Raw genomic sequence first — 15,654 nt, 5'->3', positions numbered from 1 at the left:
TGTGCAAACAGAAGGTAGAGGCAGGGCTCCTGGTAATATTGCTCTAGTGACTAGGCCTTAATTGTCCTGAAAGGTGATTCTCTTTGACTCTTTTTCTTTTTCACTTGTCCTCTAATAGTGTCTCAGTCGTGAAGAAGGTATTGAGTGGATCAAAAAAGAAAGACTTCCAGCATTTCTGGAAAGCGATTGTTACTTTGAATACAGGTATTATAGTCCCATCAACAAGCCTATTTTTTAATTGCCTGGGTTTTTTTTTCATCTAAAATCATTTTTCCATACTTTCTTGATAAAATCACATACTTTTAAACCCACTGGAGTTTGTATCCCACCTGCTATAGTATGTGAGTGATAGAGCATTTGTAAAAATCACTTAACTTTTCCAAAGAGGTCTCAAAGAAATAGTACCTAATAAATGTATTTCAGTTGTGCTTCTTAGATCATTTTGTTTTAAAAATTATCTACTTGTGATAATGGTATTTATGTGCAGGCTGTTAAAAAACAAATATAAGTATGTCATGAAAAAGAATGTCATAGTGGACCAAATTTTTCTTGTATGTTTCCTGACTTTTAATGTGTAAGTACCTAAACATTCTGAAATTTTACTAAAATTTGACCTATATTTAGAACCACCATATTAAAAATCAAAGTAAAATAAATTAAAACAGAGTAATTTTTAATTAGTATTTCTGTGAATAAGCCATTAATTTTAGCAGATCCTAAGAGAATCATTGTGCAGAGTGAGGAGATGGACTTGAAAATAAAATAAAATTTTAGCGTTTTTTTTCCCCCTGAATTCTACCATATTTGAAACTTATTTCAAGTTTGTATGTTTTCTGAACTGCAGATTAGCCAAATTGGTCTCACAAGTAAGATGGAGTGTATCAGGCATGAACATCACAGTCAATGCAGATTTTTCCCCCTGGGTCCTGAAAAAACCAGCCAGTCCACCACCACCTGTTGTTGATGAAGAGAATGTTATCATCATGAAAAAGTTCTACATTTCTCTTGGCGAGGTAAAAGTATGAGTGTTACCTCATGACTTGGCATTTCAAGGAGACTTCCATTTTAGGGATAGGAATTTCATTTGTACCACTTGAACAGGGGAAATGACTTCAAGTACTTCTAAGGCAGATTTAGCAAAACATTTTGTGGATTTATGCTGACTCCTTTGCTCTGCACTCTTTCACCTGAAATGTAATTGGTATTATTATCCTCATGTGTACAGAGAACCAAATGCAAGATTGAAGAACATGCTCAGTGTCACCCGGGAATTCAAGGGTACCTTGAATTATATCCATGGTTTCATTGTTCATTCCAAAATTTTCATTGTTTGGAATCTATAATTTTTGTACAAAATGATGATAAATTGGGTCTTCTCCTCCCTGTTGTTAAGATTATTCCTCAGTAGTAAAATGCATGACCCTTTAACTGTTATCAGATGAATTTGTCCTCCATGAAGAAATGCTGGGTTGTATGAGTGCATTTAAAGAGATCTAACCTAAAATCAAATGTCCTTTTGGAGAGTCATGGTGTAGTAAAAACCATTGTTTGATCTCTGGCCTCTAATTATCAGGTCTTCTTTCTGGGAACACATTTCCTATACACAACTCTGTACAAAACCAGGAATTGCAAATAAGTGGCCCAAGTGTTGCTGCTCTCCTAGTTTCCATTCATGACAGACATTGCTAATCAATCATGGCAGTTTTCCTGCTGAGCTAGGACTTGGCTCCAAATTCTTTTCAACACAGCCCTCTAGGCAAGCACTTCCAATTGATCAAAGATGTCATACAAAAGGAAAACTATTGCCATCTCTGTTGGAATAGATAGACTTAACCTGTCTTACCTGACCTTTTATTTTCCTGTGTAGTTCCTATTTAGTTTTGTAGTTTGGTATTTCTATCAGTAATATTTGGCAAAAATGTTTGAAACTTTGCCAGTTGCATTATTTCCACTGAGCTAATGCTAGGGATGTACAAAAAGCATATTCTACTTCTCTCTTATGCTTAAAGTATTTATTTTTTCTCTTATGTATTATAGGAATGTCAGGAATGTCATAAAAAATGTACTGATAGCACAGGTCAGTAAACATACAACAGGAAGAATCAATCTAGGGAAATAAATCTGATTCCTTACATGTAAATTAAATTGAATGTAAGAGAGTAAAATTTATGCTAGTTTACTTTTGCTGTTTTCTGTGATGAAAAAACTCAATTCTGTCCACTTGATTAATACTTTAACTATCTAATATCTTTTTTTTCAGATTTTATTTTTATTTATTTATTTTAGAAAGAGAGACAGAGAGAGTGAGGGGTAGGGGCAGATGAGGAGGGAGAGGGACAAGCAGACTCCATGCTGAGCTTAGAGCCTGACACAGGGCTTGATCTCACGACACTGAGATCATGACCTGAGCCAATATCAAGAGTTGGATGCTCAACCAACTGCGCCACCCAATCACCCCACTAATATCTTCTTAATAGCTTTTGAACTTTGAGGATTCAAAATTCTTTGAGCCCTTAACTCATTTAAATCATGACTGTAGATAAAGACTAATCTTTATGATGATAGCTGGTAATATTTCTTTGAGTCTTCATTAAACATCTAAACACAAACAATTGACTCATCTTTTAAGCATATTAAGTGGACTAGTTACCTACTTTTTTGTCTGACTGACTACTTACTACTTCTCTAATTTTTGCTTTGCAATCCTTTTTGCACAGTTGAAATAACAAGGGCTTTTGTATATTGGCCTCTCTCAATTCCCTAACAGTTCTTCATTATTTTGTCCTTCTCTCAGCGCTTAGGATACTGCTTGGAATAGAGTAGTCACTCAATAAATACATGTTGAATGAACATATAATAATAAATGACTTGGTTTTATTTTTTTTTAAGATTTTATTTGTTTGAGAGAGAGAGAGCATGAGAGTCGGGAGGGTCAGAGGGAGAAGCAGACTCCTTGCTGAGCAGGGAGCTCTATGCGGGACTCTATCCCGGGACTCCAGGATCATGACCTGAGCCGAAGGCAGTCTCTTAATCAACTGAGCCACCCAGGTGCCCAAATGACTCGGTTTTAAAGGAAGTAAAAGAGGGAACAAAAGGAAATTAGAATCTTTTAAAGCTTGTGTCCACCCAGGAAACCTAACTTCTAAGTGGGATAGTGACTATATAGGTGGCACTTTTCATTTCTCTCTCTTGCTTTTTGGTTTCATTGTGTGGCCCGACTTGCCCTGCTAATTCTGTATCATAGAGAACAATACCTATTCCATTTGAGCCCTGCCTCTTTTGTGAGTATTCCTGAGGCTAAGGGCCAACCTGCTGACTCAGCAGGAGAAAGGAGAAAGGAGAGTAATGCTGGACACTCCCCTCTCTGCTTCTGTTGAACAATCTGGATTATTTTAGAAAGATTGTGAGGATATTACTGAGAGAGACAGGCAGAGGAATTTTCCCAGGAAAGTTGAGAAAAGGGCTTCTCAGGACTGGGGTTCTGGAAGCTGAGGGTCAGCTTGGGAATTGGGTCAGCTGGCTTGAGGGTGCACAAAGCAAAGGAAAAATTGAAGGCTCCATCCAGGGGCAGATGGAGTCAGGAATAAATTTTCAGGGAGCGTACAATCCAAGAAAAACTGTGAAAACTGAATCTATGGCAAAGGGGCAGTTGAGCTTGGGGAGGTTTTCAGTGCTCCTGAGAATAAGTCTGTCATATTAGGGAGGCGTCGTAAAAAACGCAGAGCCAGATCAGACAGAATTAGGGGCAGGGAATAATTGGGAAGTTGTAAATGTGGGAGTAGCTGGCAAAGGATGCAGCCAAGAACTGATGAGCCATGTGACTGCCAAGATATGGTGAGGTGGCCTGAATCTATAATGAAGCCGGGAAGTAGGGTTGCATGCCTCCGGTGGAAGAGTGGGGAAGGATTTGATGGATTTGGGGCTCATTTTTACCTTTGGTCATCTAATATCCAGATAATCTGAGTTGAAATTTCCTTCCCATTATTCTCAAATAATGAATTTTTCGTTTCTTTCATGGCATAGTTTTCCCTTTCATATTGCACTATGCGAATTTAATGTTCTAATGACGTGTCGAGGTCTGCGATTGGGAGAACACTGCTGATCTTAATGTTAAACAAAGGTGCACCTTTCTTCCTAGGCCTCCTATACTCAAACAAAAGATTGGTTTGCATTAGCCAAACAGAGTCTGCAAACAGCATCAACGTTTTCATTGCCATCTTGTGTAGTCCACAGCAAACGTGAAACACCAGTTGTTTCATCTGTTTCTGGTAAGCAGAAAGGACAAGAATGATTTCAAAACTCCTCTTTAAATCCTTCGTTATTGGTGTTCTAATCTTCCAGTACAACACATAGTGGTAGGGGAGAAAAATAATCTCCATCCCTACCCGCCCTCCCACTTCACTTTCCACTGTTTTTATTTTTAAAGATTTATTTATTTATTTTAGAGAGAGAGAAATAGAGCCGGGGGAGGGGCAGAGGGAGAGAGAATCTCAAGCAGACTCCCCGTCGAGCGTAGAGCCCACTGTGGAGTTCCATCTCACAACCCTGAGATCATGACCTGAGCCGAAATCAAGAGTCAGATGCTTAACTGACTGAGCCATCTAGGCGCCCCTCTACTGTTTTTTGAGAAGCAACATGGCATAGGAAAAAGAGAATGGGTTTAGATGGGTTAATGCTTATTAGCTGTGTGACTTTTTAAAGTTATTCCACTTCTTGAGAGCCTTGCTTTTCTTATCTGTAAGATGAGAATAATGATACTAAATGTCTAGAAAAGGCCGGGCCTAGTGCCGGGTCCCTCATAGGCAGTCAGTAAATGTTTGTCTTGTCTTTACTTCCTGTGACAGTTTACAGATTCTTATTATTAAATATTTGAAATTAGGTGGGTGGAACCTTTCTCGCCTCTTGAAAGTGTAGAGTCGTTCATGCAAATTGAGTTTTCCTTCTAAGTTCAGACTTGTTTTTCTCCTTGAAAAACAGATACATTTCTACCGTGGGGAACTTTTGTGGACGATACCAACTTTTCATAGCTATAGGAGGAAACTTCCAGAAATGGGTGTCATTAACATGATATTGCTAGAGGAAAAAAATCTAGCAATGTGATTCAGGAGAGGAACTTAGCAATTCACAAAGTTCCTAATTCTTTTGAAAAGTGTAAGCAACCTCTGAAGACATTAAATCTGGGTTCTCTAGAATTGAACCTAAATCTAGGTAAAGAAGGAAAATAATCTCCTTAATTGCAAATAGCTGAATTTATAGGTTTCTTGCTGTTTCCCCCAAGTAGTAAAGTAGAAAATTGGAGAGCAAAGATAGTGAAAGGGTAGAGACAGGGTAGCAGGAGGGTGGTGAACAGAAATGCAGGCCTTGCTCTCTCCCTCCACTTCTGTGGGATTGAGTGTATACCCAGCATCTTTTCATAGGTTTACAGAAGTCTAGCCTCTTAATTTATTAAAATTAAAATTAAGTCTCTTAATAACTTAGTATCTTCATTTTCAATAAAACTTGTAATAAAACACTTCCAGTTCATTGGGATTTGAAACCTATTACTTAGAAAATGGCCATTGAAGTGGGACACAGATGACAACAGTTTTCCTGCTCTATGGCATTTCAAGCGGTAGATTTGCCATGTGAAATAAAGCACTGACATCAGATATTTCACTGATTTCTAAATAAGGAGAAAATAAGAGCTAAAGACTATATGTCTTTAGAAAAAGTATGAAACAATCCATTTGTATTTGTAAGCCTTCATAAGTACTGTATGCCATTTTGTAATTTTGATGGTAGGTTGTTAAGTATGATGGTAATTGAATCCTTTGGATAAAATAGTGAATTTTTAAAAATTACTGATATGACTCCAGTTCTGATCTGTTCATTGACTGTCTAATTTTATTTTATCTTATAGCATGACATATTAGAATACGTACAATTGTTTAATGTACATATTCTAATTGTTTAATAGATTTGGCCTTTACATATTGACATTCTATATCAGCCTCAAATATGACATTTTAAAAGTGCATAGTATCTTTTTGAAGATCCTCTGTAATAGGGATGTCAGATATTTCGTTCATCTGCCACTGTTATCCACTTTCATGTCCAAGGAAGACATGGCCAATCCTGTTAGTTTTTTCTCTAGTGGTATCAAATGTGGCTTTAGAACTCCCCCTTATGTACACGAAGTCCCTACCTGTGCCAAACCCACTTACCATGCTGGCTCTGCAACATCTAGTTAATAATAAAAACAACTTTGTATTCATATCTGATCTAATAGCCCTTTATGATTTAATGCAGACAGCTTTATCTTTGATGATGGAATTCACCGGAGGATAAAAAGGGACTCATCTGAAACCATTAGATTAACTTCTCATTTTGAAGAAGAAGACGAAAACATTGGGTCCATCTCTCTACAAGACACTCCTTCTCAAGCCCTTCTGAGAATATACCTTGAGAGGCAACGGGATACTGATGAAAGCCTTATATTGCATTTCTCAACATGGGAAGAGTTTTTAAGATCTTATGTAACCTTTATATTGAGAGTAGCAATTCATCAAATTTTTGATGAGCCACTGATGGAAAGCCCAGATTATATAAATTTCAACAAGGTAACAGAAGTGGTGCTTGAGGAGGGTTTTGAGCCTATCCCTGGCAGGAATGTTTTGTTAAGTGAAACATTTCAAATCACAAATGAAAAGTCAGAAGAGATGTTAGAACAAGCAAGTTCAAAGAGTGAGAGCATTAGACCAGAAACCAGGGCTGATTGGTGTATGTCTCATGAAGCTTATGATATTGGCAATAGAAAGGAGTTTGAAAGATTTAAGAAATTTATAAAAGATACATTAGGAGAGAGATATTGGTCATTATGGATGGATATCGAGAGGTTGAAAGTCCTTAAGGACCCCGGAAGACATCAAAGGTATGTCTAGTTTTTACTTTCAATAGTTTTTTTTTTTAATTATGGAATATTAGTTTGGGTACCTTAAGCGCAGGCAGAAAGCCTGAAATAAAGATAAAAATGTAATTTATACTTTTAGAAATGAATAATAACATTTATTTTATTGTAATAATAGTGATTTTACTAGTTCTGTGATTTCATAATTTTCAGATACAAATAGTGGCAATTGTTTGGGTTCACATAATGTTTCTTCCCATGGATTCTAAACCTGCTTTCAAATCAATCATTGTCTTATTTTTATAACATTGTAGTGATATATTTTTGTAGAGAAAATAATTTTTCCATTATATAACCACACTGACTTCAGATACCTTATATAAAATGTACCTTATGCCATGGTAAGAGACTGCTGTTCCTAGCAGCCTGCTCAGTTAACAAATCCCATGATCTTTGGTTGGATGCCACTTGGACATTCATATCTGAATAAGATATCTCCTAGATATGCCAGATATCCTCTGGAGAGCCTCCTGGTTGTCTGATGGGTCCAGGTCCTTATTTGCCTATCCCATGTGTTTTAGATTACGGTAAGTCTTAACAACCTTAAGAGGACCCTGCTTTAGGAAGGTTTTTATCCTATCTGTGTTCTCCTTTCTGCTCTGAAGCAGATCAATACAGTAGATTGCGATTCCCAGGAAGGGTTTGACTGAGTGTATACCAGTAACTGGGTTATTCCACTTATTTCAATGGCGTTCAGATCATAGAGCTCATTTTTGCGCATACTTATAGGATCAGGGGTATTCAAATGGTTGATTATGCAGCCATGACTTGGTGGATCATGGAGTAGAAAGCCACTACCACTTTTCAAGATATATTAAGGAAGTTACATGCAAGCAACCTATATAAATTCTTCAGGATCAATCCTGTATTAGTTCCTATTGTTGCTGTAGCAGATTGCCACAAATTTAATGGCTTTTATTTTTATTTATTTTTTATATTTCTAGGATTTTATTGACTTTTTTTAAAAGATTTTATTTATTTATTTGACAGAGAGAGAGACAGCGAGAGCAGGAACACAAGCAAGGGGAGTGGGAGAGGGAGAAGCAGGCTTCCCACCGAGCAGGGAGCCCAATGTGGGGCTCGATCCCAGGACCCTGGGATCATGACCTGAGCCAAAGGCAGACGCTTAAGGACTGAGCCACCCAGGCTCCCCACTTTACTGACTTTTAAATAAAGCTCACATAGTATCTTCTTAAAGCCTTTGTATAAATATTAGTGATTTTATTGTAACTGATTACATGGAAGATGTATATTAGTATCTTAGTCTTTTAAAGCAACATAAATTTATTCTGTCACCATTTGGAATTAGGAAGTCTAACATGGGTGGGTAGGGCTACAGTCTTTCTGGAGGCTCTAGGGGTGAATTTGTTTCCTTGCTTTTTCCAACCTCCAGAGGTCACCTACTTTCCTTTGTTCGTGGCCTTTCTTCCATCTTCAAGCCAGCAATGTAGCATCTTCTCTCTGACCTCTGCTTCTATCCTCACATCTTTTCTCAATGACTCACCCTCCTGCCTCCTTCTTAGAAGGACCCTTGTGATTACATTAGGCCCATCTAAATAATCTAGGATAATCTTCTCAAAATCCTAATCACACTGGGGTGCCTGGGTGGCTCAGATGCTTGAGTGCCTGCCTTTGGCTTAGGTCATGATCTCCAGGTCCTGGGATCAAGCTCCATGTCGAGCCCCATGTTGGGCTCCCGGCTCAGCAGGGAGTCTGCTTCTCCCTGGGTGCCTCTCCCCCCTGCTCGTGCTCGCTCTGTCCCTCTCTCTTTCTCTCAAATGGATAAATAGAATCCTTAAAAAAAATTCTAATCACATCTGCAGAATGCCTTCGACCATGTAAGATAACGTTCAGAGATTCTGGGAATTAGGACATGGACATCATTGGAAGACCATTGTTCAAACTACCAAAAATACCCTTCTTATTCCCATAATTGTAAGAAATATTTTTATCTCCACATTGGTACTCCTGCAACTCAGTGTTGGTTTTGAAATAGTTCATTACTTGTCTGAAACATTTTAGAAGTGAAAACATTTGGTTTGTTGAATGTCATAGCAATGTGTGTGGATTTGTTTTGTTTTAGACATCTTGAGAAGATGAAAAAATGCTATCTAGTAAGCAATGGAGATTGCTACCTTTCTGCAGAAATATTATCAAAACTTAAACTGCTAGACGCATCTCAGTGGAATGAAGGACACTTAAGAAATATTCAGGCTGAGGTTGTAAAACCCTTACTTCTATATTGGTGAGAAAAATAATGTGAATCAAACTTACTTGCTTTTACTTTTCCTAGGCAAGTTACAAGTTATACTTTTTTGTCTTACCGATTTATAATTTACGGAGATTTAAAATGACAAGATTATTAAATCTTTTGCCTTCCTTAAAGTCAGTCAGAGAAAGACAAATACCATATATTTCATTCATATGTGGAATTTAAGAAACAAAACAAACAACGATTTAATGAATATCATGAAGCAAATACTTATGTAACCACTACATGGGCTGGGAAATAAAACATTGCCAAGACCCCTGAAGTTCCCTTATCGATCACAACATCCTCACACCCCTTGGAGGTAACCACTATCCTGACTTTTGTGATTATCATCCTCTTACTTTTCTTTATAGTTTTACCAACCGTGTATGCAAATAAATCCTTAAGCATATACTTTTCTCTGTTCTACAACTGTATATAAATGGAATCATGTTGTATGCGTTCTTTTGTGTCTTCTATCAGCATTACATGAGAGAATTGTCTGTAATTGTGTTTAGGAGTTTTATTGATTTTCATTGATGTATATTGGTATTCTGCATGAATATACCATAACTGCTATTTTTTTAAAACATTTGGGTTGTTTCCTACTTTTCACAATTAAAAGCAGTGCTGTAATGTATATTCTTGTACACATACCCATTTTTCTACAGCAGTTGTATCCATTTATGCTCTCATCAACAGAATAAGAGAGTGCCCATTGTTGTAAATCCATGGTAGCATTTAATATTGTCAAACTTTTAAAATTTTGCGTATGTGTTTAGTGTGTCATTGGTGTCCTGTGGTTGTAACTGGCATTTCCCTGAGTACTAGTGAGGCTGATAATCTTCTCCATGATCGGTCATTTGGTCATTTGGATTTCAATTTTCATGAATTGCTTGTTTATCTCATTTGCCCATTTTTCTATTGGGATATATATGCACACACATATGTATATACTCACACACACACACACACACATCATATTGAATACAGTTTCTTTGATCGTATTATGTGACAGATACCTTCTCCCACCCTCTAGAGCTTGAGAATTAAGTTGTGTGCAGTGTACACGAGAACTCATGATGGAAGCATGAAAAATAGTACACCAGTTTATGATTGACTGTGAAACTTATTCCACAATATTTGATGAAGTTACATAGTGGCTAATAAAAATTTAATGCTATGAATGAAATAATAATGCAAGATTAAATTGATAGGGGCATTTTAGATAAGCAGAGACTTATGGGGGTCCATATGAGTATAGTATAATGATGGAAAGCAGAAAATTGAGACACTTAGATTTTCTGGCCAGCACAGGTATGCTTTATTGTATAAGGATCTTGTAGATATTCCCCTTATTGGTTGACATGAGAATAAGAGGTCATTTTGGATATTTCCAAGTATGCAAGTAAAGGTTCTGAAATATAGTTAGGATGACCACCTAGATCTATGCAGTGTTCTCTCTGAATCTAAACTAATTATAAACTTTGGATTTTCTTCCACTCCCAACCTGTGTTCACATCAGGGGAATATCTGCTTTCTTCCTGTTTTAAAGGGAGGCAGTTTTATTGTTGTTGTTGTTGTTGTTTTTACCAGAACCTGAAATAATAGAGTGAGAATTTGTGTTTGGGCTGTGGCATCAGGGAGAAAACCCGGTCCAAGCTGCAAATAGCACCAGGCCTGACAGCTGGCGTTAGCCCTGTAGCCAATAAAGAGTTAGCCCACCCGCGGCGGGGGCAGCGCTGGGGCTGAGGGGGCGGAGAGGCCGGTTGCGGGCCCGGGCTTGCGGGCTGGGGAGCGCGCGGCGGACAGGGGGCGGAGCCCGAGCCGGAGCCCCGAGCCGGAGCCGACGTGCGGCGGCCGCCCTCGGACCTGGGAGCGCCTGTGCGCGGCCAGCGATTCGCCCCCTGAGGAACCAAGAAAGAGTGTGCAATGAATGGTGACACTCGGGCCGCCGTGGTGACCTCACCACCCCCGACCACAGCCCCTCACAAGGAGTGGTACTTCGACAGGGTGGATGAGAACAATCCGGAGTATTTGCGAGAGAGGAACATGGCACCGGACCTTCGCCAGGACTTCGAATATGATGGAGCAGAAGAAGAGGGTGTCCATGATCCTGCAGAGTCCTGCTTTCTGTGAAGAGTTGGAATCGATGATACAGGAACAATTTAAGAAGGGGAAGAACCCCACAGGCGTGTTGGCGCGACAGCAAATTGCAGATTTCATGACTACGAACGTACTGAACGTCTATCCCGCAGCTCCACAAGGGGGGATGGCGGCCTTGAACATGAGTCTTGGTATGGTGACCCCTGTGAATGACCTGAGAGGATCCGATTCGATCGCCTATGACAAAGGGGAGAAATTATTGCGGTGTAAGTTGGCAGCATTTTACCGGCTGGCAGATCTCTTTGGATGGTCTCAGCTTATCTACAATCATGTCACAACCAGAGTGAGCTCCGAGCAGGAACATTTCCTCATTGTTCCCTTTGGACTTCTCTATAGTGAAGTGACTGCATCCAGTTTGGTTAAAATCAATATACAATGAGATGCAGTAGATCGTGCAAGTACTAATCTGGGCGTAAGTCAGGCTGGCTTTGTGTTACATTCTGCCATTTATGCTGCGCGACCGGATGTGAAGTGTGTGGTGCACATCCACACACCAGCAGGGGCCGTGGTCTCTGCGATGAAATGTGGCCTCTTGCCAATCTCCCCGGAGGCACTTTTCCTTGGAGAAGTGGCTTACCATGATTATCATGGGATTCTGGTTGAGGAGGAGGAAAAAGTATTAATTCAGAAAAACTTGGGGCCTAAAAGCAAGGTTCTTATTCTCTGGAATCACGGGCTCGTGTCGGTCGGAGGGAGTGTTGAGGAGGCCTTCTACTATATCCATAACCTGGTGGTTGCGTGTGAGATCCAGGTTCGAACTCTGGCCAGTGCAGGAGGGCCGGACAACTTGGTCCTCCTGGATCCTGACAAGTACAAAGCCAAATCCCGTTCCCCGGGGTCCGCGGCTGGGGAGGGCACAAGCTCACCTCCCAAGTGGCAGATTGGCGAGCAGGAGTTTGAAGCCCTCATGCCGATGCTCGATAATCTGGGTTACAGAACGGCTACCCTTACCGATACCCTGCTCTGAGAGAGAAATCTAAAAAACACAGCGACGTGGAGGCTCCTGCGAATGTCACAGGTTACTCCCTCACTGGTGACGGGGACCCGGGCACTTGCCCCCCTCTCAGACACAGTGTTCAGAAGCAGCAGCGGGAGAAGACAAGATGGCTGAGCTCTGGCCGGGGCGACGATGCTTCTGAGGAGGGTTAGAATGGAAGCAGCCCCAAGTCGAAGACTAAGGTGTGGACGAACGTTACACACGATCGCGTGAAACCCTTGCTGCAGTCTCTCTCGTCCGGTGTCTGCGTGCCAAGCTGTATTATCAACTGCTTGGTCTGTGCCTACCTTACTGTTCATAGTTAGATGACGTAGAGCAAGTTGGGTAGCTGGGGCTTCAGAGGCTTTGGGAATCCAGCCCCTCTGACCCGGATTGAAAGCAAACCTTCCTCATTAACCTTCTTTAGCCTGAACCTGAATCTGCTTTATGCATCAGCTGTAATTCAAGTAAATCTGTCTGCTTGAAACTGCTTAAAAAAAAAAAAAAGAGCCCACAGACTAAATACCAGGAGAGCCATCCAGTTAAGTGTGGCCTTGACATTGTGCCAAACATTCTTTTTCCTGGGTTTCTGGAAGTAGTGTTGGTCTGTCATTTATATAAATTGTTGTAAAACTAATTCTTATCTTTAAATTTAAGGCTTGAAAATAGAGCATATGAATCAAAATCCACTTTAGTAGTATAGTTAAACATTATAAAAATGTTTTTATATTTTAAAATGTGAATTTCATCTACCAGTTTTTTTATTATGTTCAGTTAGCCAGCATATAGTACATTGTAAGTTTTTGTTGTAGTGTTCAGTGATTCATTAGTTGCATATAACACCCAGTGCTCATCCCAACACATGCCCTCCTTAATGCCCATCACGCACTTACCCCATCCCCCACCCCCCTCCCTTCTGTAACCCTCAGTTTGTTTCCCGGAGTCCAGAGTCTCTCATGGTTTGTCTCCCTCTCTGGTTTCTTCCCACTCAGTTTTCCCTCTCTTCTCCTGTGGTCCTCCACTCTATTCCTTACGTTCCACATATGAGTGAAACCATATGATAATTGTCTTTCTCTGCTTGACTTATTTCACTTAGCATAATCCCCTCCAGTTCCATCCATGTCATTGCAAATGATGGGTATTTATCCTTGATGGCTGAATAATATTCCATTGTGTATATTATATATATATATATATATATATATATACCACATCTTCTTTATCCATTCATCTGTTGAAGGGCATCTTGGTTCCTTCCACTGTTTGGCTATTGTGGACATTGCTGCTATGAACATTGGGGTGCATATGCCCCTTCTTTTTACTGCTTTAAAATGACCACATATGCATTTTATGTTTATTTTACTAGAAACTGTAAGTTATTTTTAAAAATTCCTTCATCAATACAATAGATATATAGATTTCTTTTTCTTATCAAACAGATAGTAATTTGAATGTAATTTTATTATTTTTTTCCTAATGTATATTGCCTCTTTATATGAGTGAGTGTGATTTCAGGCAGTCGATATATTGTAGAAAAGCATTTTTTTTTAAGGCAAGGCAGCAGGAAAAAAGTGGGAATTTTTAGAAAAAGGATTTGGTAAGACTGATAATTGTGAGCATTGGCATTCTAGATTTTGTAGGCTTTCGATTTTTGAGGCTTCTTGTCTAGCTTAATCTTAAATTTGTTTTTCCTTTGATTAGGGCACCAAGATTCTGTGTTACTCATTCATCCTCAGCAAAACATGCTAGTGCTGAACTAAAATTCTGGCACCTACGTCAAGAGAAACCAAGGAAGGATGTTGACCCATTTCCACAAATGGCAACCCTCTTGCCATTAAGACCTAAATCTTGCATTCCACAGATACCTGTTATGCAGGTTGGGTAGACATTGATACTTTGATTTCTTTATTAAGTTTATGATAAAATATCTATGCTTAGGTTTTGTGCACTAATACTTAAGTTTTATAATAAGCTTTTTTGAGGGGGTTGTTGTTAATGTGCATCCTGCAACAGTTATGAGTTAAGAAAACCCATGGTCTGTTCTCCTCCAAGCAACCAGAATGAGCCTTTAAAAATACATGATCAGGTCACTCATCTGCTCAGAATTCCCTAGGGACCTCCTCTCTCACTCAGAATAAAATCCCAGGTCTTTACACAGCTATACACACCCCTGCTGACCTCCTGACTTCGTTTCCTACCGTTCTTCTCGAACCTGGTCTACTCCAACCACACTGGCCTCTCTGCTGTTCTTGGAACACACCACGCAAAAATCGGGAAATGGTGCATTTGTTGTCCCCTTCACGTGGAGCACTGTTCTTCCAGATATCCTATGTGGCTTGTTCCCTCACTCACTTTAGGTGTGTGTTCCAGCGTCACGTATTGAGAGGCTGTCCTTGACATTTCCATATGAGCACACTCGCATAGGATGGCACAGATGCCCTCCATCATTGCGCAAGCCCTCTGCTGTGCTTGATTTTGCTTGATAGTACTCATGACCACATGATTAATGTTTATTTTCTTATAGTCTCCTACTGGAATATCAGCGCTTATCCAAAGTGCCCGGCACATGATAGTTGCTTAATAAATATAAATGAATGAATGAATGAGAAGTAGCAACAGCAGAATTAGAAGTAGTGAGTAGTTTTTGTAATGGGGGAGAATAAAATAGTACAAAAAGATAAGGAAAAAGCCAAAAAAGAAAAGAGAAGTTCAACTTTATACAGAAGAAGTAAATAACCCTACATACTTTGTAGCCAGAACGTGCATTTCAGGAGTAAAGAGTCTTTAATCCTAATAGCCCTTATTTATTTATTTTTTAAAAAGATTTTTATTTATTTATTTGACAGAGAGAGAGAGAGAGAGAGCACAAGCAGGGGGAACAGCTGGCAGAGGGAGAGGGAGAAACAGGCTCTCTGCCGAGCAGGAAGCCTGACACGGGGCTGGATCCCAGGACCCCGGGATCATGATCCAAGCCGAAGGCAGACGATTAACCGACTGAGCCACCCAGGCGCCCCTCTTAATAGCCTTTAAATGTGTCACAGAATGTTAAGTGTTACCAGCCATAGTCACACACAACCCCTTCCAAAGAGGTTATTTTATGTTCAGGGTATCTTATTTTAAAAGGTAGAGAGAGTTCTTAAAGTTTGACTTCAACAAGTAGTGTTTGAGAGCTGAAGAGACTTTTCATGTTTTCTCGGTCAGTGGTTTCTTAGCCCTAGGTGCTCATTAGAATCACATAGAGAGCTTTTCATTAAGACCTACTGATGGCTGGGTCCCACCTTCAGAGATTCTGATTTAATTGCTCTGGAATGGGTC

At 39.7% G+C, this 15,654-nt stretch overlaps 1 protein-coding gene and 1 pseudogene across 12 annotated transcripts in view; both read left to right on the top strand.

The window, feature by feature from the left end:
* The window catches only part of RGS22 (regulator of G protein signaling 22), a 119,925-nt gene that overhangs the window by 32,229 nt on the left and 72,042 nt on the right, over positions 1 to 15,654 (top strand). For all 12 annotated transcript variants that reach the window (XR_012378273.1, XR_003207974.2, XM_073893032.1 and 9 more), the window contains exons 5-10: positions 119 to 204; positions 845 to 1,013; positions 4,139 to 4,268; positions 6,289 to 6,910; positions 9,030 to 9,191; positions 14,041 to 14,215. Coding sequence is in view for 10 of the 12 variants with exons in the window: in XM_073893032.1 (XP_073749133.1) it covers positions 119 to 204; positions 845 to 1,013; positions 4,139 to 4,268; positions 6,289 to 6,910; positions 9,030 to 9,191; positions 14,041 to 14,215 (1,344 nt within the window). In the remaining 2 variants the exon portion in view is untranslated. The remainder of the gene's footprint in view (positions 1 to 118; positions 205 to 844; positions 1,014 to 4,138; positions 4,269 to 6,288; positions 6,911 to 9,029; positions 9,192 to 14,040; positions 14,216 to 15,654) is intronic.
* On the top strand, positions 10,526 to 12,635 carry LOC112823274 (alpha-adducin pseudogene; annotated as a pseudogene).

This window comes from Callorhinus ursinus, unplaced genomic scaffold, assembly GCF_003265705.2.
Source record: "Callorhinus ursinus isolate GAN/ISIS: 27379988/994484 unplaced genomic scaffold, GSC_fseal_2.0 scaffold5, whole genome shotgun sequence".
Taxonomy (NCBI): Eukaryota; Metazoa; Chordata; class Mammalia; order Carnivora; family Otariidae; genus Callorhinus; species Callorhinus ursinus.
This window is presented reverse-complemented; position numbering and strand designations above follow the sequence as displayed.